Genomic DNA, 18,180 nt, shown 5'->3' with positions numbered 1-18,180 from the left:
TCAGGTTATATTAAGATAGGGGACCCGTATTGGTAATTGATACAGTTCTGAAGTTAACATATTTCGCACTGTGATTCATCTTTAAATGACTTTTACCGTGTCGTTGTTGTTTGTTTGTTTGTTTGTTTGTTTGTTTTTTATTTGTTAATTTTGTATAAGTTATGTCTTTTTTCATCCAGCTGAAACATAGACAAATTTCAAAGAATAGCCATTGTGTAAAACGATCACAGCGAATTCATTTTACCAAACATTTTTCTAAATGAAACCGCAAAATATTGTGTAACAATTATAAAACACAAAATAAAATTGGCGATAACAATTTTTCTGGGGAGCCTCGAGTAAAAGGATTTAATCGGAAAGAAATCAAGTTAAGCTCCAACTTTTGAAAATTATGACCTTGCTCTATGCATTCATAAAGAACCATAGGGCGGAAGTAAAACCTACCTATATACATTTATTCAAAACTTTGTAAAAATAAATGCAAAATCAAGAACTTTCACAAATGTAATTAAGTATTTTTCAAAAATGTCTAAACATTCACCCTTCAGGTCAAATTCATTTGAAACAGCAAGAAATGACTAAGAAATGGCTAATCAAATAAAACATTTCCGCTTTTGTACGACAGATCAATGATACTATGTCTTAAAAAAACAACAGTTTATCTTACTCGAAAAAAAAAAAATAATGAACAAAGTTTGGTCCTAGTAGGGTTTGAACCTACGTCCTCCTGAAAAATTAGTTAAAGTAATCTCATGGTAGGAATTGAATACTCTTCAAAAAAATACATTATTACGGGTACGTCAATTTTCCTAACCATCGTATTAAGGTAGCAACATGACTAGACAATAATCATTAAAAGTCCGGTTAATAGCGGGGTTCGAGCCCAAAATTTCCCTCATACCGACAAGAAAATCGCCCCATTTGATCAATGTTCATACATTCACACATAATGTGTGTGTTGGGTGGGGGATTGCATATCGAAATATAGATGTTGTGTTTGTTACCTTTATATTTTATCTGATATTATGCCCCTCAATGTTTATTATCGCTTCATAAGAAACACAAATAAACGGTTATGGCACGCCAATTGTCCAATAATAACGTTAACCCAGGTTTACGGTAAAAAAGTAGAATTAACAATTACAGGTAAACAAGGGTTTTCGAACGTAAAACGAGGTTTTTCTAATACTTACCCATATTTTCGGACGAAAACACGCCCGTGAACCCAGGTTTCAACTAGGTTTTTCAATTGAACTTTGAATTTCGGCCGTTATTTTAAGTTCACGAGCGTGAACCTATGTTTACGGGAGTAAACCAGGGTTCTCGGGTGTAAACCATAGCTTACGAACGTGAACATATGTTAACGATCGAGAACTTAGGTTTACGACCGTGAACATGGGTTTTACAACCGTAAACATAGGTTAACGCTGGTGAACATAGGACAATGACCAAAAATCATAGTTTTGTTCGAGAAACCAAGTTTTTCGAACTTAAACCTACGTTCACGTTCATAAACTATGGTTCACGCTCGTAAACCCAAGTTCATGGTCGTAATCATAGGTTCACGTCCGTATACAATGGTTCTCGGCAATCAAATTATCCAACAATTACATTCTTTGTCGAAAAACTATGATTATCGAATACTAACATAAATTTTCGAGCGAACACACAGTATAACGGGCTTAAACTATAGTTTACTCTCTTGGACCCATGTTTACGTACGATAAATTAGGTTTCACGATTGAACTTTAATTTGGATGCACAAGTTAATCAAGATCACAACAATACCCTATGCTCGCCTTAGTTTAATATGGAAAACCCATAATATCTAAGATTTTGCAAACATCTTTCCCGCACAGTTTTCATTCAGTGTTTTGTGGTAGCCAGCCTCTCTGTACTTTCAGTACTTTGATTGGTATGGTTTTGGTGTGACCATCAGATAGAATATACATTTTTATATCGCTTTGTTTTTAACTCATACATTTTGAGGCCTTGATTATTCTTGGCAAATGAATTTTGTAAGATGTTGAGGGATTCGATGTCGTAAAATTCTTATAGTCTATTTATATTTTTTCTCACGAATAATGTTTTCTTTCCTATGATCATACAGTACATGTAAATTATCAACAGTAATGAATAAAATAATTGTCTTTGAATTATTTCGTTCGAAAATGAAAGATAATGCTCAACTTTTTTGTTTGAATGATTATTCATAGATCTTGAAGTAAACTATATTTTTGGGAAACACATCTGAATCTATGCGTACATTGTTCACGGAACTAAATAGTCCTAGAAGAATTATCTGTCACTGGCTTCACTTTTCCAAGTAGAAACAATTTTTTCGGATCAAATATTGCCTTTCAGTATGAAAAATGAAGTACGAAAGTTAAACCATTATATAATTGAGATACTCCAGTATTAAGTTTTAAACAGAAAATAATAGCAGATGCAATTTGAAATATTAGGTACCATCTCTAATATATGTGTATGAAGTTATGGAAAACAGATGCGAAAATTTGACTGCACACAGATCTATAAATTTGCAAGAAATCATTTTTGGAAGTAAATTCGAATGAAGTCGTGTTTTTGAATTATGACTTTCCTTATCATTTATTCCTACATCTGTACATGACCTAATTGGATGAGTTATATAGACCACTAAAAGCAGTACATGCCGTCTTGAAATGCATTTTATGGAAAGTCACAAGGCATCAGTCATAAGACTAAAGGACCTTCGAGGACTTCCATTCACTGGGCTTTAAATTTACATTTAAGAGGACTGCTTTCTCTGACTATGATTATAAAAAAATTTTTAAGTTTTAACTGAGGTTTAATTAAGTGTTAACATTTAGGTCACATAAAGTGTCAAACTGAGGTTTAATAAGGTGGTAAAATTGAAGTTTAATATGTTTTCATTATTTCTGTGAAGGACTGACAGATAAAAGATAAGATAACTTACGGTAGTTTTTATGTGTTGAAATTTCAAACGACGTGGTAATTTTGCACCATTAAATGTTATTATGTGTTTTCTTTTAATGTTGTTATGAATATTCAGACTGATAGATTTAGTTTCTGAACAATGTTTTGATTGCATGGTACTGTCTTTTGGGAAATTGCTACAAGCGAAGTTTTGATACATATACATACATATATATTCATAAACAATGAAGTGAGCAAGAAATGTGAACGAATACAAAAACTTGTGTCAAAGACACAGAGCTGGCGTCGACAATGTATCAACAAGGCGACAAGACTGGTGTCAGCCGTCAACCTAGTATCAACAAGCTGGCAGTACTGTCGTCTGCCGTCAACTTAGTATCAACAAGGTGACAAGACTGGTGTCAGCCGTCAACCTAGTATCAACAAGCTGGCAGTACTGGCGTCAGCCGTCAACCTAGTATCAACAAAGTGACAGTACTGGTGTCAGCCGTCATGATAGTATCAACAAGGTGGCAGTACTGGTGTCAGCCGTCATGATAGTATAAACAAGGTGGCAGTACTGGCGTCAGCCGTCAACTTAGTATCAACAAGGTGACAGTACTGGCGTCAGCCGTCATGATAGTATCAACAAGGTGACAGTACTGGTGTCAGCCGTCATGATATTATCAACAAGGTGGCAGTACTGGCGTCAGCCGTCAACCTAGTATCGACAAGGTGGCATTACTGGTGTCAGCCGTCAACCTAGTATCAACAAGGTGGCAGTACTGGTGTCAGCCGTCAACCTTGTGTCAACAAGGTGACAGTACTGGAGTCAGCCGTCAACCTAGTATCAACAAGGTGGCAGTACTTGTGTCAGCCGTCAACCTAGTATCAACAAGGTGGCAGTACTGGCGTCAGCCGTCAACCTAGTATCAACAAGCTGGCATTACTGGCGTGAGTCGTCAACCTAGTATCAACAAGGTGGCAGTACTGGCGTCAGCCGTCAACCTAGTATCAGCAAGGTGGCAGTACTGGCGTCAGACGTCAACCTAGTATCAAAAAGGTGGCAGTACTGGCGTCAGCCGTCAACCTTACGATAAACTTTGACCTTCAAAAATGACTCTTTGGAGAGTTCATTAACTAAGGTTAATCTGGTATTCGGATCATTTCGACTGATGGTTTACGTAAGAAATAGGTATATAATGTAAGAAGTTAACCGAGTTTCGATCAAAGACTGCACAGTGTATTGGTAAGTGTGATTGTCTCTGATACATGGCATGCACGCAATCTGTGGGTTCGAACCCCAACAAAATTTGTTTTTATTGTATTATGAATTATAATTCAAAAAGTATGTGTCATATTTTATTGCCTGACTTTAATATTTACTGTGTAAAATTATTTTTTCTTCATCTTTTCCATTCGTTTTCTTTTATATTTTTTTCTCTCAAAATTTATTTCATATCAGAAAAAAAATATTTCATTTCACAAACAATGTTAATCCTCAGATTCGCTGGCAGTGTCGGTTTCTGAATCGTCTGCTGAATCATCAACATTAATAACGACCTTCGTGAAAAAAGCTGGACATTGTACAATGTAGTTATCAGAAAAGAAAAAAAAACATCTACATTTCCGGGATTCGAACCCACACCTACACCTAATACAATGTATGCGACGTTCACTCTAACCTACTGCGCCAACGAGACAGGTTTAGTACGTGCGATTGGTTGGTGTATTTTATGTATAAAATATGTATTCTGCAAACTATAGCACCCCTTTACTTGGATAAGTTGAATATTAAAAGTACATTTACGCCCGAATGCACAACGTATATCTATAGTATCAACAAGCTGGCAGTACTGGTGTCAGCCGTCAACCTAGTATCAACAAGCTGGCAGATCTGGTGTCAGCATTCAACCTAGTATCAACAAGCTGGCAGTACTGGCGTCAGCCGTCAACCTTGTATCAACAAGGTGACAGTACTGGTGTCAGCCGTCAACCTAGTATCAACAAAGTGACAGTACTGGTGTCAGCCGTCATGATAGTATCAACAAGGTGGCAGTACTGGTGTCAGCCGTCAACCTAGTATCAACAAGGTGACAGTACTGGTGTCAGCCGTCAACTTAGTATCAACAAGGTGGCAGTACTGGTGTCAGCCGTCAACCTAGTATCATCAAGGTGACAGTACTGGCGTCAGCCGTCAACCTAGTATCAACAAAGTGACAGTACTGGTGTCAGCCGTCATGATAGTATCAACAAGGTGGCAGTACTGGTGTCAGCCGTCATGATAGTATAAACAAGGTGGCAGTACTGGCGTCAGCCGTCAACTTAGTATCAACAAGGTGACAGTACTGGCGTCAGCCGTCATGATAGTATCAACAAGGTGACATTACTGGTGTCAGCCGTCATGATATTATCAACAAGGTGACAGTACTGGCGTCAGCCGTCAACCTAGTATCAACAAGGTGACATTACTGGTGTCAGCCGTCAACCTAGTATCAACAAGGTGGCAGTACTGGTGTCAGCCGTCAACCTTGTGTCAACAAGGTGACAGTACTGGCGTCAGCCGTCAACCTAGTATCAACAAGGTGGCAGTACTGGTGTCAGCCGTCATCCTAGTATCAACAAGGTGGCAGTACTGGCGTCAGCCGTCAACCTAGTATCAACAAGGTGGCAGTACTGGCGTCAGCCGTCAACCTAGTATCAACAAGGTGGCAGTACTGACGTCAGCCGTCAACCTAGTATCAACAAGGTGGCAGTACTGGCGTCAGCATTTGCACTAGCATTGACAACGTTGCAGTACTGGCGTCAACATTTGTACTAGCATCAACAAAGATGCAATGCTGCCGTCAACATTTTAACTAGCATCGACAAGATTTTAGTCCTGGCTTCAATACTTGTACTAGATTCGACAAGTAGAGAGTTCATCTTGCCATTCTATCGATTGCGTTACAACACAACTTTGTTAAAGGTTGCGAGAATAACACTATTAAGAATCGTTTTGGTTGCGTCATATTGATGAAGGGTGTATATTTAAACAAGAGGGCCCTGAAGGCCCTGTATCGCTCGCCTGACCTAATTCTAACCCCTGATAATATGACCCAGATTTGAACTTGACCTAGAGGTCATCAAGACAAATATTCTGATCAAATCTCATGAATTTCAAACTTAGAATAAGTCATTAAGTGTTAACAAGCTTTACCTTTGATTTGACCTGGTGACCTAGTTTTTGACCCAGAGTTAAGCTTGACCTAAAAATCCTCAAGATTAACATTCTGACAAGGTTACATTAAGATATTGTGATAAATATGGCGTCTAGAGTGTTAACTAGCTTGCCTTTTGATTAGAACTGGTGACCTAGTGTTTGACCCCACATGACCCAGATTCAGAATGAACCTAAAGATTATCAAGATTAACATTCTGATTAAGTTTCATGAAGATACATCATAAATGTGGCCTCTAGAATGTTAACAAGCTTTTCCTTTGATTTTTTGACCTGGTGACCTAGTTTTTAACCCCACTTGACCCAGATTTAAACTTGACCTAAAGACATTCTGATCAAGTTTCATAGAGATATTATCATAAATATGGCCTCTAGAGTGTTAACAAGCTTTTCCTTCTTCCTTTGATTTGACCTGGTGACCTAGTTTTTGACCCCACCTAACCCAGATTTAAATGTAACCTAAAGATCTTCAAGATTAACATTCTGACCAAGTTTCATTAATATATAGTCATAAATGTGGCCTATAGAGTGCTAACTAGCTTTTCCTTTGATTTGACCTGGAGACCTAGTTTTTGACCCCATATAATCCAGATTTAAATTTGACCTAACGATCATCAAGATTAACATTCTGACAAAGTTTCATGAAGATACAGTCATAAATGTAGCCTCTAGAGTGTTAACAAGCTTTTTCTTTGATTTTTTGATCTAGTTTTTGACTCCACATAACCCAGACTTAAGCTTGACCTGAAGATCATCAAGATTAACATTCTGACCAAGTTTCATAGAGATATTATCATAAATGTTGCCTCTCGAGTGTTAACAAGCTTTTCCTTTGATTTGACCTGGTGACCTAGCTTTTGACCCCAGATAACCCAATATCCAACTCGTCCAAGATTTTATTAACGGTAACATTCTGGCCAAGTTTCATTAAGATTGAGCCAAAATTGTGACATTTAGAGTGTTAACAGTCACATTGTTGACGACGGACGACAACGGACCGATGGACACAGGGTGATCACAAAAGCTCACCTGGAGCACTTCTGCTCAGGTGAGCTAAAACTCACGGACTATTAGCCTTAATGTATGAAAGATACTCGCTTCGGTACAAAAGGCTGTCGCTGAAGTTTTGCTTCAAGTGGGAAAGGTATTTACATGTAATTAAAATGAATATCCCTTTTATATGTTTACTTACCCTTTACTTGTCACCATTCTTCAACAGCTATTTCATTAAAAGATAGAACAGAATATCTGTTGATGCATGGCGTGTTTACTGTTTTTTGTTTCAAGTCATAAACATACATATATGTTAGTATTTTAAACCTTCCAGTAGTAAGTATACACGCCATGTGCCTCTCTTGATGTGTACAAGTTCTCCTGACACTTCGTCCAAACACAAACAGCGACCTTATCGAGCTAGCTCAATGGTAATATCAAATAAGTGGAGAGTATCGTGGCCAGGTGTAATCATAACTTATAACACATATATTGATAATGACACTTTGTTTTCAATACATTTATTGTAAGACGTAACATGTTAACAAAACAGCTATATAATACAATGGACTCGCATCCTTCAAAGTTTAGTCATACTCATGAAGGTGGTTGTATATCAAAATCGGTCGTTGCTGCCGCTTGTTTGATTGTGTAACATGTATGCCACGGCTTTTGTCAAACTCATTTTCCTTTGCCGCCTCCAAGTCGAGGAGCGTTCATAGCACAAGCTAAAAGACATAGCAATTCTATGAAATGTAGAGCTCTCGAAACGTAATGAATAGCGTACCCGAGTGTAATATTAATTCTATTTTTGCAATTATTTGTATGTAACAAATATCTTTACGTACATATAAAACAGATATATAGTTTGAAGTATTTAACACAATTAACGTATTCCTAATTTATTACTGTAGTGAATTGTCGTAGTTTTAATTCAATTTTACTATGACAGAACATCGCTTAAGCCTGTGTTAGGGCGCTCGAGGTGTGTGCTACATTTCATTACCTGTTATGATCATACCCAATCAAACAGAGTCTGCTCTTATGTTGCCAGGTTCCTCCTATGCTTCCAAAAGATATTTCACAGATCCTATTAAATACTGCAGATGCTCAATATTTCAGTTTCGTAAAATGATTATCTCGTCACATCTAAATTAGTATTAATATAATGTTATATTAGGGCTTAAGAAATCTGTTAATTTCATGAACTGGCTACCAAAATTTTTTCCCTAGTAATCTGGCAATATTTAGCAATATTCGCTTAGTGCTTGTATACGACAGTTGGATGGAAAGCGTTAAGTAATATTGAGTTTCAATTTTTTCCACACGCGTATGTTCTTCTCGATTTTGTTCAGCAATTATTATTACTCATTTTTTCTCCTGGAATTTTTTATTGGAGTTGAGAAGATAAAACTAATTAAATAAAGAATTATTCTCCCTTTAATTGTTAAAAAGACAATATCGGAAAGAAAATTCTCAGGCAATTTGTTTTATAGATATGCAATGTACATTACAGTACAATGGCAGTTTGACAATGTATTTTTTTGAATTACGAGACTGAATTACCGAAACATTATCTTTCTAGAAAAAAATGATGATTAGATCAGAATCTCTCGTATATAACATGGTGCATTGTTCTAAAATAACTTACGCATCACGTGATAGCTTCTTAGCAAACTTCCGAGTGAAAAACCAAATATCTGCCGAAGTGCGTTGTTAATAGTAGCAAACGTTTTAGGGTCCGGTTTTGGGGTGCTTGTATATACAAGTAGGAAAGGATCGTCACATAGGTCGCCTCTTACTGACATCTTGGTACAGCCCCACAATATCTTATATCGTTTGTAGTCAATGGCTACTACAGTAATAGTCCCGCTCCATATAGCTCCTGAAGAAGATAAATTAACCAAGTATTTTATTGTTTACTCTAAAACAAAATATTTGTGCATTGAACGGCACGAAAAGGGTAAGAGAAGTACGAGTACTCATGCAATGAAGTGCAAAAGAATATACAGGCAGCCTGCATAGCAAGTACATAGCAAGAAAATGTTAAAGACTATAGAGACAATATACTAAGCAATGCAAGAAAGAGAACAAGCATATACAGACAACAAACTACCTGCATAGCAGGAAAGAGCTGAAGAATATAGAGATAACCTTATAATTACATAGGAAGAAAGAGTAAAGAATATAAACAGCATATAAACTTCATAGCAAGAAAGAGTCAAGGAATATACAAACAATTTACTAACTATACTAACTACAAGAAAGAATCAAAAATATATAGACACCTTACCAACTACATAGCGAGAAAGTGATAAAGAATATTCTAGATATACTGCTGACTACATAGCAAGAAAGGGATACAGAATATCCAGACATCCTACTAACTTCATACACATGTAGCAAAAAGCAGTCAAATGATATAAATCAACTTACTGACTACATAGCAAGAAAGAGTCAAAGAACTTCCAGACATTTTTCTGTCTGCATAGTTAGAAAGAGATAAAGAATAATCAGACATTGTACTAACTACATAACAATAAAATGTTTAGGAATATACAAGCAGTCTACTAACTACATAGCAAGAAAGAGTTTATGAATATGCAGACAACATACTAACTACAGTTTAAAATATATGTACAGCCTACTAATTACTAGTACATTGCAAAAAAGTTAAAATCATCCAGGTAGCCTACCATTTACACAGGAAAAAGAGTTAAAACATATATAGACATTCTACTGACAGCATACTAAGAAAGATTTAAAGAATATTAAGACAACCTACTAACTACATAGTACTAAAGAGTAAAAGATTTAGCACAGATACTAACAACATAGCAAGAAAGAGACAAAGAATATATAGACAACCTACTGACTGCATAACAAGAAAGAGTCAAAGAATATACAGACAACCTAATGACTGCATAGCAAGAAAGAGACAAAGAATATATAGATAACCTACAGACTGCATAGCAAGAAAGAGTCAACGAATATACAGACAACCTACTGACTGCATAACAAGAAGGCGTTAAAGAATATGCAGACAACATACAAAGTACAGTTAAAAGTATATATATATAGACAACCCACCAATTACATTGCAAGAAAACGTTAAAGAATTTACAGACAGCCTAGTAATTACACAGAAAAGAGTTAAAACAAACATAGACAATCTACTGACTGCATAGTAAAAATGAATCAAAGAATAAAGAGACAGTCTACTAACTCCACAGCAAGAAAGAGTTAAAGAATATATATACTACTTACTGACTATATAGCTAGAAAGAGTTAAAGAATATATAGATAACCTACTAACTACAAAGTAAGAAAGAGACAAAGAATGTAGAGACAACATTCTAACTACACAGTAAGAAAGAGTATAGCCTACCGAGAATATAGCAAGAAGGAGATCACAATTATATATAAATGCGTAAATTTTAATGTTTCGTGTCCTTTTATTGTATGTATACATGTTTACATTATGTAGAACCGGGAAACCGGTTGTATGTTTTCTCTTAATTGTTTGACTTTTAATTCAGAAAATAAATAGATATATAGTTGATTTGGACCACTCCTCAAATTTATTTCTGCATAGACAGATAGAGAGAGAGAGAAACCTTACCTATTGGGTCTTTGTTTGTATACACCCCTGGCACTTTTTGTCGGATACGTTGTGATGATAGTGTATTGCATAGATCATCATTTCTGAAATTTATATTTCATAAGGGTATATTATGAATATTGTTCTATGAGAAGTGCTCAACACTGCAATTTAAATCATGCATGATAGTTCTTTTTTATAGATTAAATTTGTGTACTGTCATCTTCGAAATAATACTACTGTTTGCAGATAAAATTGCCCCTTCAACTTTTCTCAGATCGATAGAGTTGCACGTTAACGTCACAAAAACTGTGAAGCTGAAGCTATTTTTGGAGTAATCCAGGTTAACCCCGCCTATTCATTCACCTTGTTGTGAGTTTTTTTTCTTTAATGATCTTGACGTCACACAAAGCGCGCGCTCTGACTCTATCTTTGAAGTATTGCCGTACTTGCATAGTACATTGTAAAGTGCAATGAGGTGATAATGGATATGTTTTAAAAGTAGAATAAAGAATGTTTCAATTACGTTCAAATGAAAACAGCGTTTTTTGTTTGTTATAACAATTATTATCGACGAAATTTCCAACTACGCAACTACGCAAGGTATACAAGGTTTTACAGAAAGGTATAATTGAACCTTCGAGCTACGTAACACTTGTAGATCTAATTGTCATATCCATAAAGACTGATTTATTTGATATTCGAACTTTTGCAGAGTCTTCCGTAGCTTAACTATCGCAAATGTAACTCCATTATAGATCCAGTTTTTTTAATTTTATCTTTTAAGTGGGTTTACATACATGTGAATTTATCTACTATTTATTTGAAGTCGTTTAAACACTTTTTCAGTTATTCACATACAGGCAGTTGATAAGCCTTGTCTTCGTTCATGGAAAGAACCATTTATAGACTCACATAAGTCAAAATAATTCGACGTTTAGTTTTAATATATTTGTGACAGTCACTCTAAAAGGACCAAAATAACTAAGGTTAAATAACAGCACACCGTCATGTAAAGTTATTGGTTTTATCACTTGCACTTTATGTGTAACCGTTCGTTAATCGTTTCAAATGGAATTATGATAACTTTTACATAAATTAATGAGGAATTTAATCCCACTTTTGATTAGTCTAAATAATGAGACCTCGGGTAGACCGATTTTACATTTTTGCATTTTGAAATTTTGCGTTGTCTACTTAAAGGGGATATCGACCAGTCAAAAAATACTAGTATAACGATATTTCAACTCTTGAGTACAACTATTTGGACTACCTTTTGATACATGTAAGTTTTATTTGAATTTATCTGTTTCCTAGGATCGCGCCAAATTAGTTAGACTAAGACTCACATATTCCGTAAGAAATTGCCGACTTTTTTCAACTAAAGAGGCATGGTCGGTTCCGGGAATCAAACTTATGCCCTTCAATCAATGATGAGCGAATCCAACAACTCTAGTCAGTCACGTTTTATAATTATTGTGAAAACTAAACACAAGATACATTATTTAAAAGAAAAGTCTGCAGCAAAAGGTACTGAAATTTAGGCAGAAAATGGCCTGTAATGTAGTGTCTTTTTTTCACATCCACGCTACCTAAATGTAAAATGTGCATTGTGGCAAGATTCATTTAAATTTTAAATGAAGATTAGATCTAGTACATCTGTTACATTCCGGTTAAACACCCGTTCGAACAGTATTTAAATCATCATTTCTCGGTCATACAGCCAATGTAAACAAGTTCATTCAGTATTTTTTTTACTCGTATCGGAAAGGCGGAGAGTCTATCGATTTAGGAAAAGGCGAAATGGCAATTTGATCTGCAAACAGTAGTAATTATGTTATTGATGCACGCACTTTGATTCGCAAAACGTAGGTGACAAATAAGAGAGCATAATGCTTGGGTAAACCCTTCATAGTGAAGAGAATGAGTTCGGATATGACAATTGTTTAAAACTTATTACAAAAAAAATAACTGTCATACAAACTGAGTTGTTAAAGCCCGATAGAAATAGTAGTAACATTCAAAAATCAAAGTACTGGAGAAACACATACGATAATAGATAATACCGCTTGTAAGATCGCCAAGAACAACACACAAATAAATCAAAATACAAAATGCAAATTCCTGGCGAGGCTATCTTACACTTAGATTAAATGTACATGTATTTGCATAAGGTTTTTCATTTAACAAACTGCTACTAGTCCAGAAAGAAAGTACCGATGTATAAGTTATTCCCTACCGCTATATAGGATACACTTTAGGAACATTAGTCATAAACGGGTAAATATAATAACCCATTCCTATTGCACAATTCTGACCTGAAATGCCCATAAACACGTTGGTAAATGGGTACTATACATGTTAGAACAATTTATCTTCCGTCGTGCACCAGTCACATTGTTTCAATATTTCTTACCGCAAGGACACTCTGCGTGATTTAAGTTTCCGTCAACGACATAGAAAAACTTTGATGAACTTTCCTATTGAAAAGTCTATAGAAAAGAAATATGCCTAGAGTCAGTTTCCAAAATGGTTTGGTGCAATATGTGGTATTCTATCAAGAAAGCGAATCTTGTCATATATCTAAATGATTATTTTAAACATATTGAGTCTCTTCCTTTACTCATAAAGTTTCTGTATACAGCCTCAATAGAAAAGATAACTTTTAAAATCTCTAACGTGATTTAAACTTGTTCTTGTGGACAAAAAAGAGAAACATCTCTGACGTCTTGACCCAAAGTTTGCAGAATTATTCATCACTTTACCAAATATCAAATGGGAGATTTGTTCCTATAAAATACAGATCATCTGTTATATATTTTGTATTTAAACACCTTTCGTATTAATTACAAATACAATAATATTCTCAATTGCATGCGTTGCTTTCCCCCTCTTGCTGAAAAAGCAAACTTTTCTCTACTTTCTATAACAGGGATCACGCTTGAAAAGTTTTGACAATATATTGAACCATTCTTGTACTTACGTAATTTTAAGTTGACCCGTTTATATCTAGAAACTGACATGAAATTTAAATAACAATAAACAGTTTATTTTGGTTACACTTCCAAATATAACTCCGTGTTATCTAATTGGTGCCTATAGTAAAATGAGATCAGTCTTCTTATTTCATTTGCATCAATTAATCTGTATTTTTTTTTACATATATGCTATTTCCAGTATATCTACGTCCCTCAATTTACGGTTCCTTATCATTTTATGCGGATAGAAGAACACCTTGAATACGGTAAATTTTATCTAAAGGAATTTAGATGGAATTTAGCATTTGATGTAAAATTATATTAATACACAGTAAATAAATATATCGAAATTTAAACTTTTTGCAGAGCTTCGTTTTCTTCATCTAACACTGTTTTAACACTTTCAAATTGTTGCGCATCAAGCCAGTCATGCATGCATAAATAATTGTCTATATTGAAAAATGTACATGCCCTATATGGATGTTAAGGCTATTTTATAATCATACCTCCATGTGTCGTAACTTATTAACCTTCCTTTTCCGCCTCGGACCAGATATTGTGTGTAGTCTTTGTAGTTATCGGAGCTCTCATAGTTACATCCTTTTAGATGGTAGTGCACATACCACTGACCCAGTACCTGAAATCAAATGTATAAAAGTTTAATACACTGTGTTATGTACAGACCTTGTTCCTTATGGATTATCTTTTACCCTCTGTTTGTCTGTCGTTAGGTCCATCCGGAGCAATATTTTTGTATTAATGTTTTATTGACACTGGTATATACGTATGACTGTGTATTAAATATCAAATTGCTTTGAGCGAGACAATAAATATTGTCAGCATGTGGGGAATATCGTCATCTATAGATGCAATAGTATATTATTAAAAAAATGAAAATTTGATTGGAAACATGCTCACTTGAAATCACAAGGAATAAATTAATTTCTATGGTATCCATACCTGTGTAAACCCTGCCTTCATCGCTCACATTCAGCATAAAGCCTCTGTATTTATTCAATGTATGCGTTATTCGGCAGGGTATACGCCTGTATTGAGAACACAAGATAATCTTATATTTATTTTAAATGCATAAGTTATCGTATTACACATACAATAATAGATTGTAAACTTACATCTTGTTCGTTGAAATAAGGAGCTGGTGCAGGCACTCTTTGCAACAGTTGCTTTACGTTGTTGGCATTCGCGCAGCTAAATATAGCAACAAAAAACAACGGCCAAAGTAGCATGTTTGATATCTGGAATAAGAAAACCAACAACAACTAGAAATATATTTACAAAACAACAAATCATTAATAGATTCTATAAGAAGATCATTTTGAAGCTTACCAAACAAAAAGACAGCAGACTCTGTTTCACTGAGTCTGTTCATGAGAGGTAATGGAATGTGCTTTACCCCTTCCGCTTTACTATTGCTTTTTCCTCCATTTGAAATATTATTTCCGCAAGGTTCACATATTACAAAATATGATCATATAGTTCTAAGACAGAAGTATATTTGTTACTTTGAATAAGGCACTTAAACATTCTTGACTTACATTTATGCATCATTTGATGACAGCTTAAACCTTTAAACTCAACATGTGGGTTGGATACAATTTAACGTATATTCGTGGTCTTATTCCTGTTCAATATCAATAATACGTAAGAAATATGAAGATATTTCTTTTCGTAGAGGGAACACCTACATTAGGTTTGAAATGCACAAGGCATTTAAGGAAATTATTCTACAGTCTCAATGAACAACATAAATAAGTCACACTTCCGATTATTTACGAATTCAAACTATCTGCATAATGACCTTCAATAGATGTTTAAAACTAAACACTGATTTACAAAGGAAATATACGAAGGCATTTCTATTAACTTATATCGTTATAACAAATGTCAACAACATAGCATTCTGGAAATAGCTTTACATAAATCAGAGTAGAAAAGCAAACCAGAAAGTAATACAACACAATAACTCACTATAATAAACTGTTAAATGCTATATCATATGAATACATGCATTTACTGTGTTTATAGTATTTAGAGTGTAATATGTACATTCATTCTCTTATAATTCATAAACTGAATGACAATAGGTTTCATGATAATTACTTTGTTTCAAGTGTACATATGATATATGATACATTGTCGAGACCCAAATAAAGACTAAATACTTGTATGATGAAAATAAAGATATACACTCACTTTCAATTTACATTCAACTGTAACAAAAGAAAGATTTCAAAATGTTTTCTAAATTTTGTAATGTATATAAAACAAACAAAGAAAACCTGTGCAAAAGATAAGCTCAGAATAAAGGCCTCTTTACAAAATTCACAACAATAAGCACAATTATTGTAATTCACTTTAAACGTAATATTTATCTTCATTACTGCACTATGCAGAATTCGATCAAAAGAAGCACTAGTTACATAATTCTGAGAAAGTGTTACAGTCGTTGATCTTACAATTAAATAAATGCCGGAGATAGAGTATAGTTTTAAATATGAAAAAGATATATCAAGTCGAATGACATCATTATTCGAAATATTTTACTTCAGATAATTTTCCAAGAAAATGACCACTAGGCAAACTGTTTCCATAACTGATTTTAACGTATTTTTTATTCTATCAAGGAACTGTTTAGAACCTTATATTTGTACGACTAGTTACATAATAACTGAATTAAGTAAATGAAAGTAATGTTCTATATAATGAATATGTACATTACCTATACTAATGTCTTAATTGAATAAATAGTATGCCCTCATCATAAGAGGGTATATCATTGTCAGCTATTCTTAACAGTTTAACTTTCTAAATACATTACAGAAACTGTAGATATGCAAGGGAACTGCATATTTGCAAAAAATAATTTACTTTACTCTTAATTGCCTTATTTATATCTAGATAGAATTATAACCTATGAGAGATACTTTAGTGGTTAATAAATGTAGCCATAATATAATGCCAATGTATGTACATGGAATAGATAATATGATTCAGCATCAGCTATCAAGCAATGTGCTGTAATGCTTTTATAATGTTGCTTTGGGTATTGTTTGATCAACCCTTTGATATGGTGCTTGTTTTTCTTTTTCTTTTCTTTTTTGCAGATTTTGTGATATGTAGGCTCTCTTAATTCAAATTTTTAGTTCTGTCCATCGTTTTGTTTTCCGTGTAGGACAATCCCATTAATTTCACTTTAGAAAATGTGTGTCATTGAAGATCCCATGTACACCATTACACGGACAAATTTTGAGGTCTGTTTCCGATGGCTAGTGAGCGAGGACGGTAAAATGCATTCCCTCTACCGTCCATGAACAGGCTCAGTCCAACCCGAGCCTGCAACACTTTCATGTTTGCCGTTTTTTTAACTTTATGAAAATGTGTAATAAGGTAGTTCTGCATTTTCAATCAACAATTTTTTCTACAATGTACAATTTGATTTAACCCTGATTTTTCAAAACCTGAGCATAAAGGAAAGGTAGAATTGTATATCTGATTTTTTCATAATTTGAAATATTTGGAGCTCACACAAGTTTTCATAATGAGAGTCTATGGGAAAACCACAATTTTTAACATGCTCGTGAATAGATTTTTTTCTACACTCTTGATTTTTACGAAACTTCCCACACTCGTTAGTATACATATGGCCTATAATTTGGTGAAATAAAATGTATAGGTTCATGTGCTTGTTTTTGAGATATCTGCCCATAATTAAAGAGCTCCATACATTTCGAATTGATTTCATTACATAATTGGATTTATTTTACGTGTCACATATTTTTACGAGTACTTTACATCTATGTTTACGTTACCAAATATTAATACTGTGGAGATTCTCTGATTGAATGATATTATAATTCGATAAAAAGTACATGTATTGGTGCATTCAATGGAACGTCTGTGTAATCGAAGCAATTTCAGGTGTAGTCTGAATCATTATACACCAAGTGCATTCCTGAATACTTAATATTTTAAAACCTGTTTCCTACATTTTTTGTTTAACAAAATAAAACAGAAAGTGATACATTTTATGCAAAATTTCGAATTACTCAGTAGTAACACGTAGTAAAACAATAACAAAGATAAATCAACTTCGGATTACTAGCTTATACATAGTTTAGTTCCTGCATTTAAAGGGATTAACCCACACATTTTAGGCGAAAACTATTGTCTCTCAAAATCCACAAAAAGTGTGTACTGCGAAAGTGACTATTGATACAAACTTATTGACATAAGATTTTTGCAAGATATTCTTATAAGTAACCAAAATATTGTGCAGAATATTCTGGTAGTAAACCGCTGAAATGCTTTTGAAATAGTGCAGAAAACTTTACCAATATCAAATTTTTAGGTTGAAACCACTAAGTGGTTGAGAACTATAATTACCGTATTTCAGAGAGTGCAGAAATATCAGACAAACCGTTTTCATGGAAAGACGGGTTAATCCGCTG

The 18,180-nt window shown here is 34.4% G+C and overlaps 1 protein-coding gene across 3 annotated transcripts in view; it reads right to left on the bottom strand.

Annotated features, from left to right (window-relative positions):
• Positions 1 to 7,637: 7,637 nt before the first annotated feature.
• Positions 7,638 to 18,180, bottom strand: part of LOC123555381 (uncharacterized) — a 129,205-nt gene continuing 118,662 nt past the window's right edge. For all 3 annotated transcript variants that reach the window (XM_053548461.1, XM_053548462.1, XM_045346022.2), the window contains exons 2-6: positions 14,845 to 14,967; positions 14,218 to 14,348; positions 10,755 to 10,837; positions 8,784 to 9,017; positions 7,638 to 7,860 (exon numbers count right to left, since the gene is read on the bottom strand). In XM_053548461.1, coding sequence (XP_053404436.1) covers positions 7,814 to 7,860; positions 8,784 to 9,017; positions 10,755 to 10,837; positions 14,218 to 14,348; positions 14,845 to 14,958 — 609 coding nt within the window. In that variant the 5' untranslated portion in view covers positions 14,959 to 14,967 and the 3' untranslated portion in view covers positions 7,638 to 7,813. The remainder of the gene's footprint in view (positions 7,861 to 8,783; positions 9,018 to 10,754; positions 10,838 to 14,217; positions 14,349 to 14,844; positions 14,968 to 18,180) is intronic.

This window comes from Mercenaria mercenaria, chromosome 7, assembly GCF_021730395.1.
Source record: "Mercenaria mercenaria strain notata chromosome 7, MADL_Memer_1, whole genome shotgun sequence".
NCBI classification, from domain to species: Eukaryota; Metazoa; Mollusca; class Bivalvia; order Venerida; family Veneridae; genus Mercenaria; species Mercenaria mercenaria.
The sequence above is the reverse complement of the archived record's forward strand: the minus strand, read 5'-3'. Positions and strand labels throughout refer to the sequence as shown.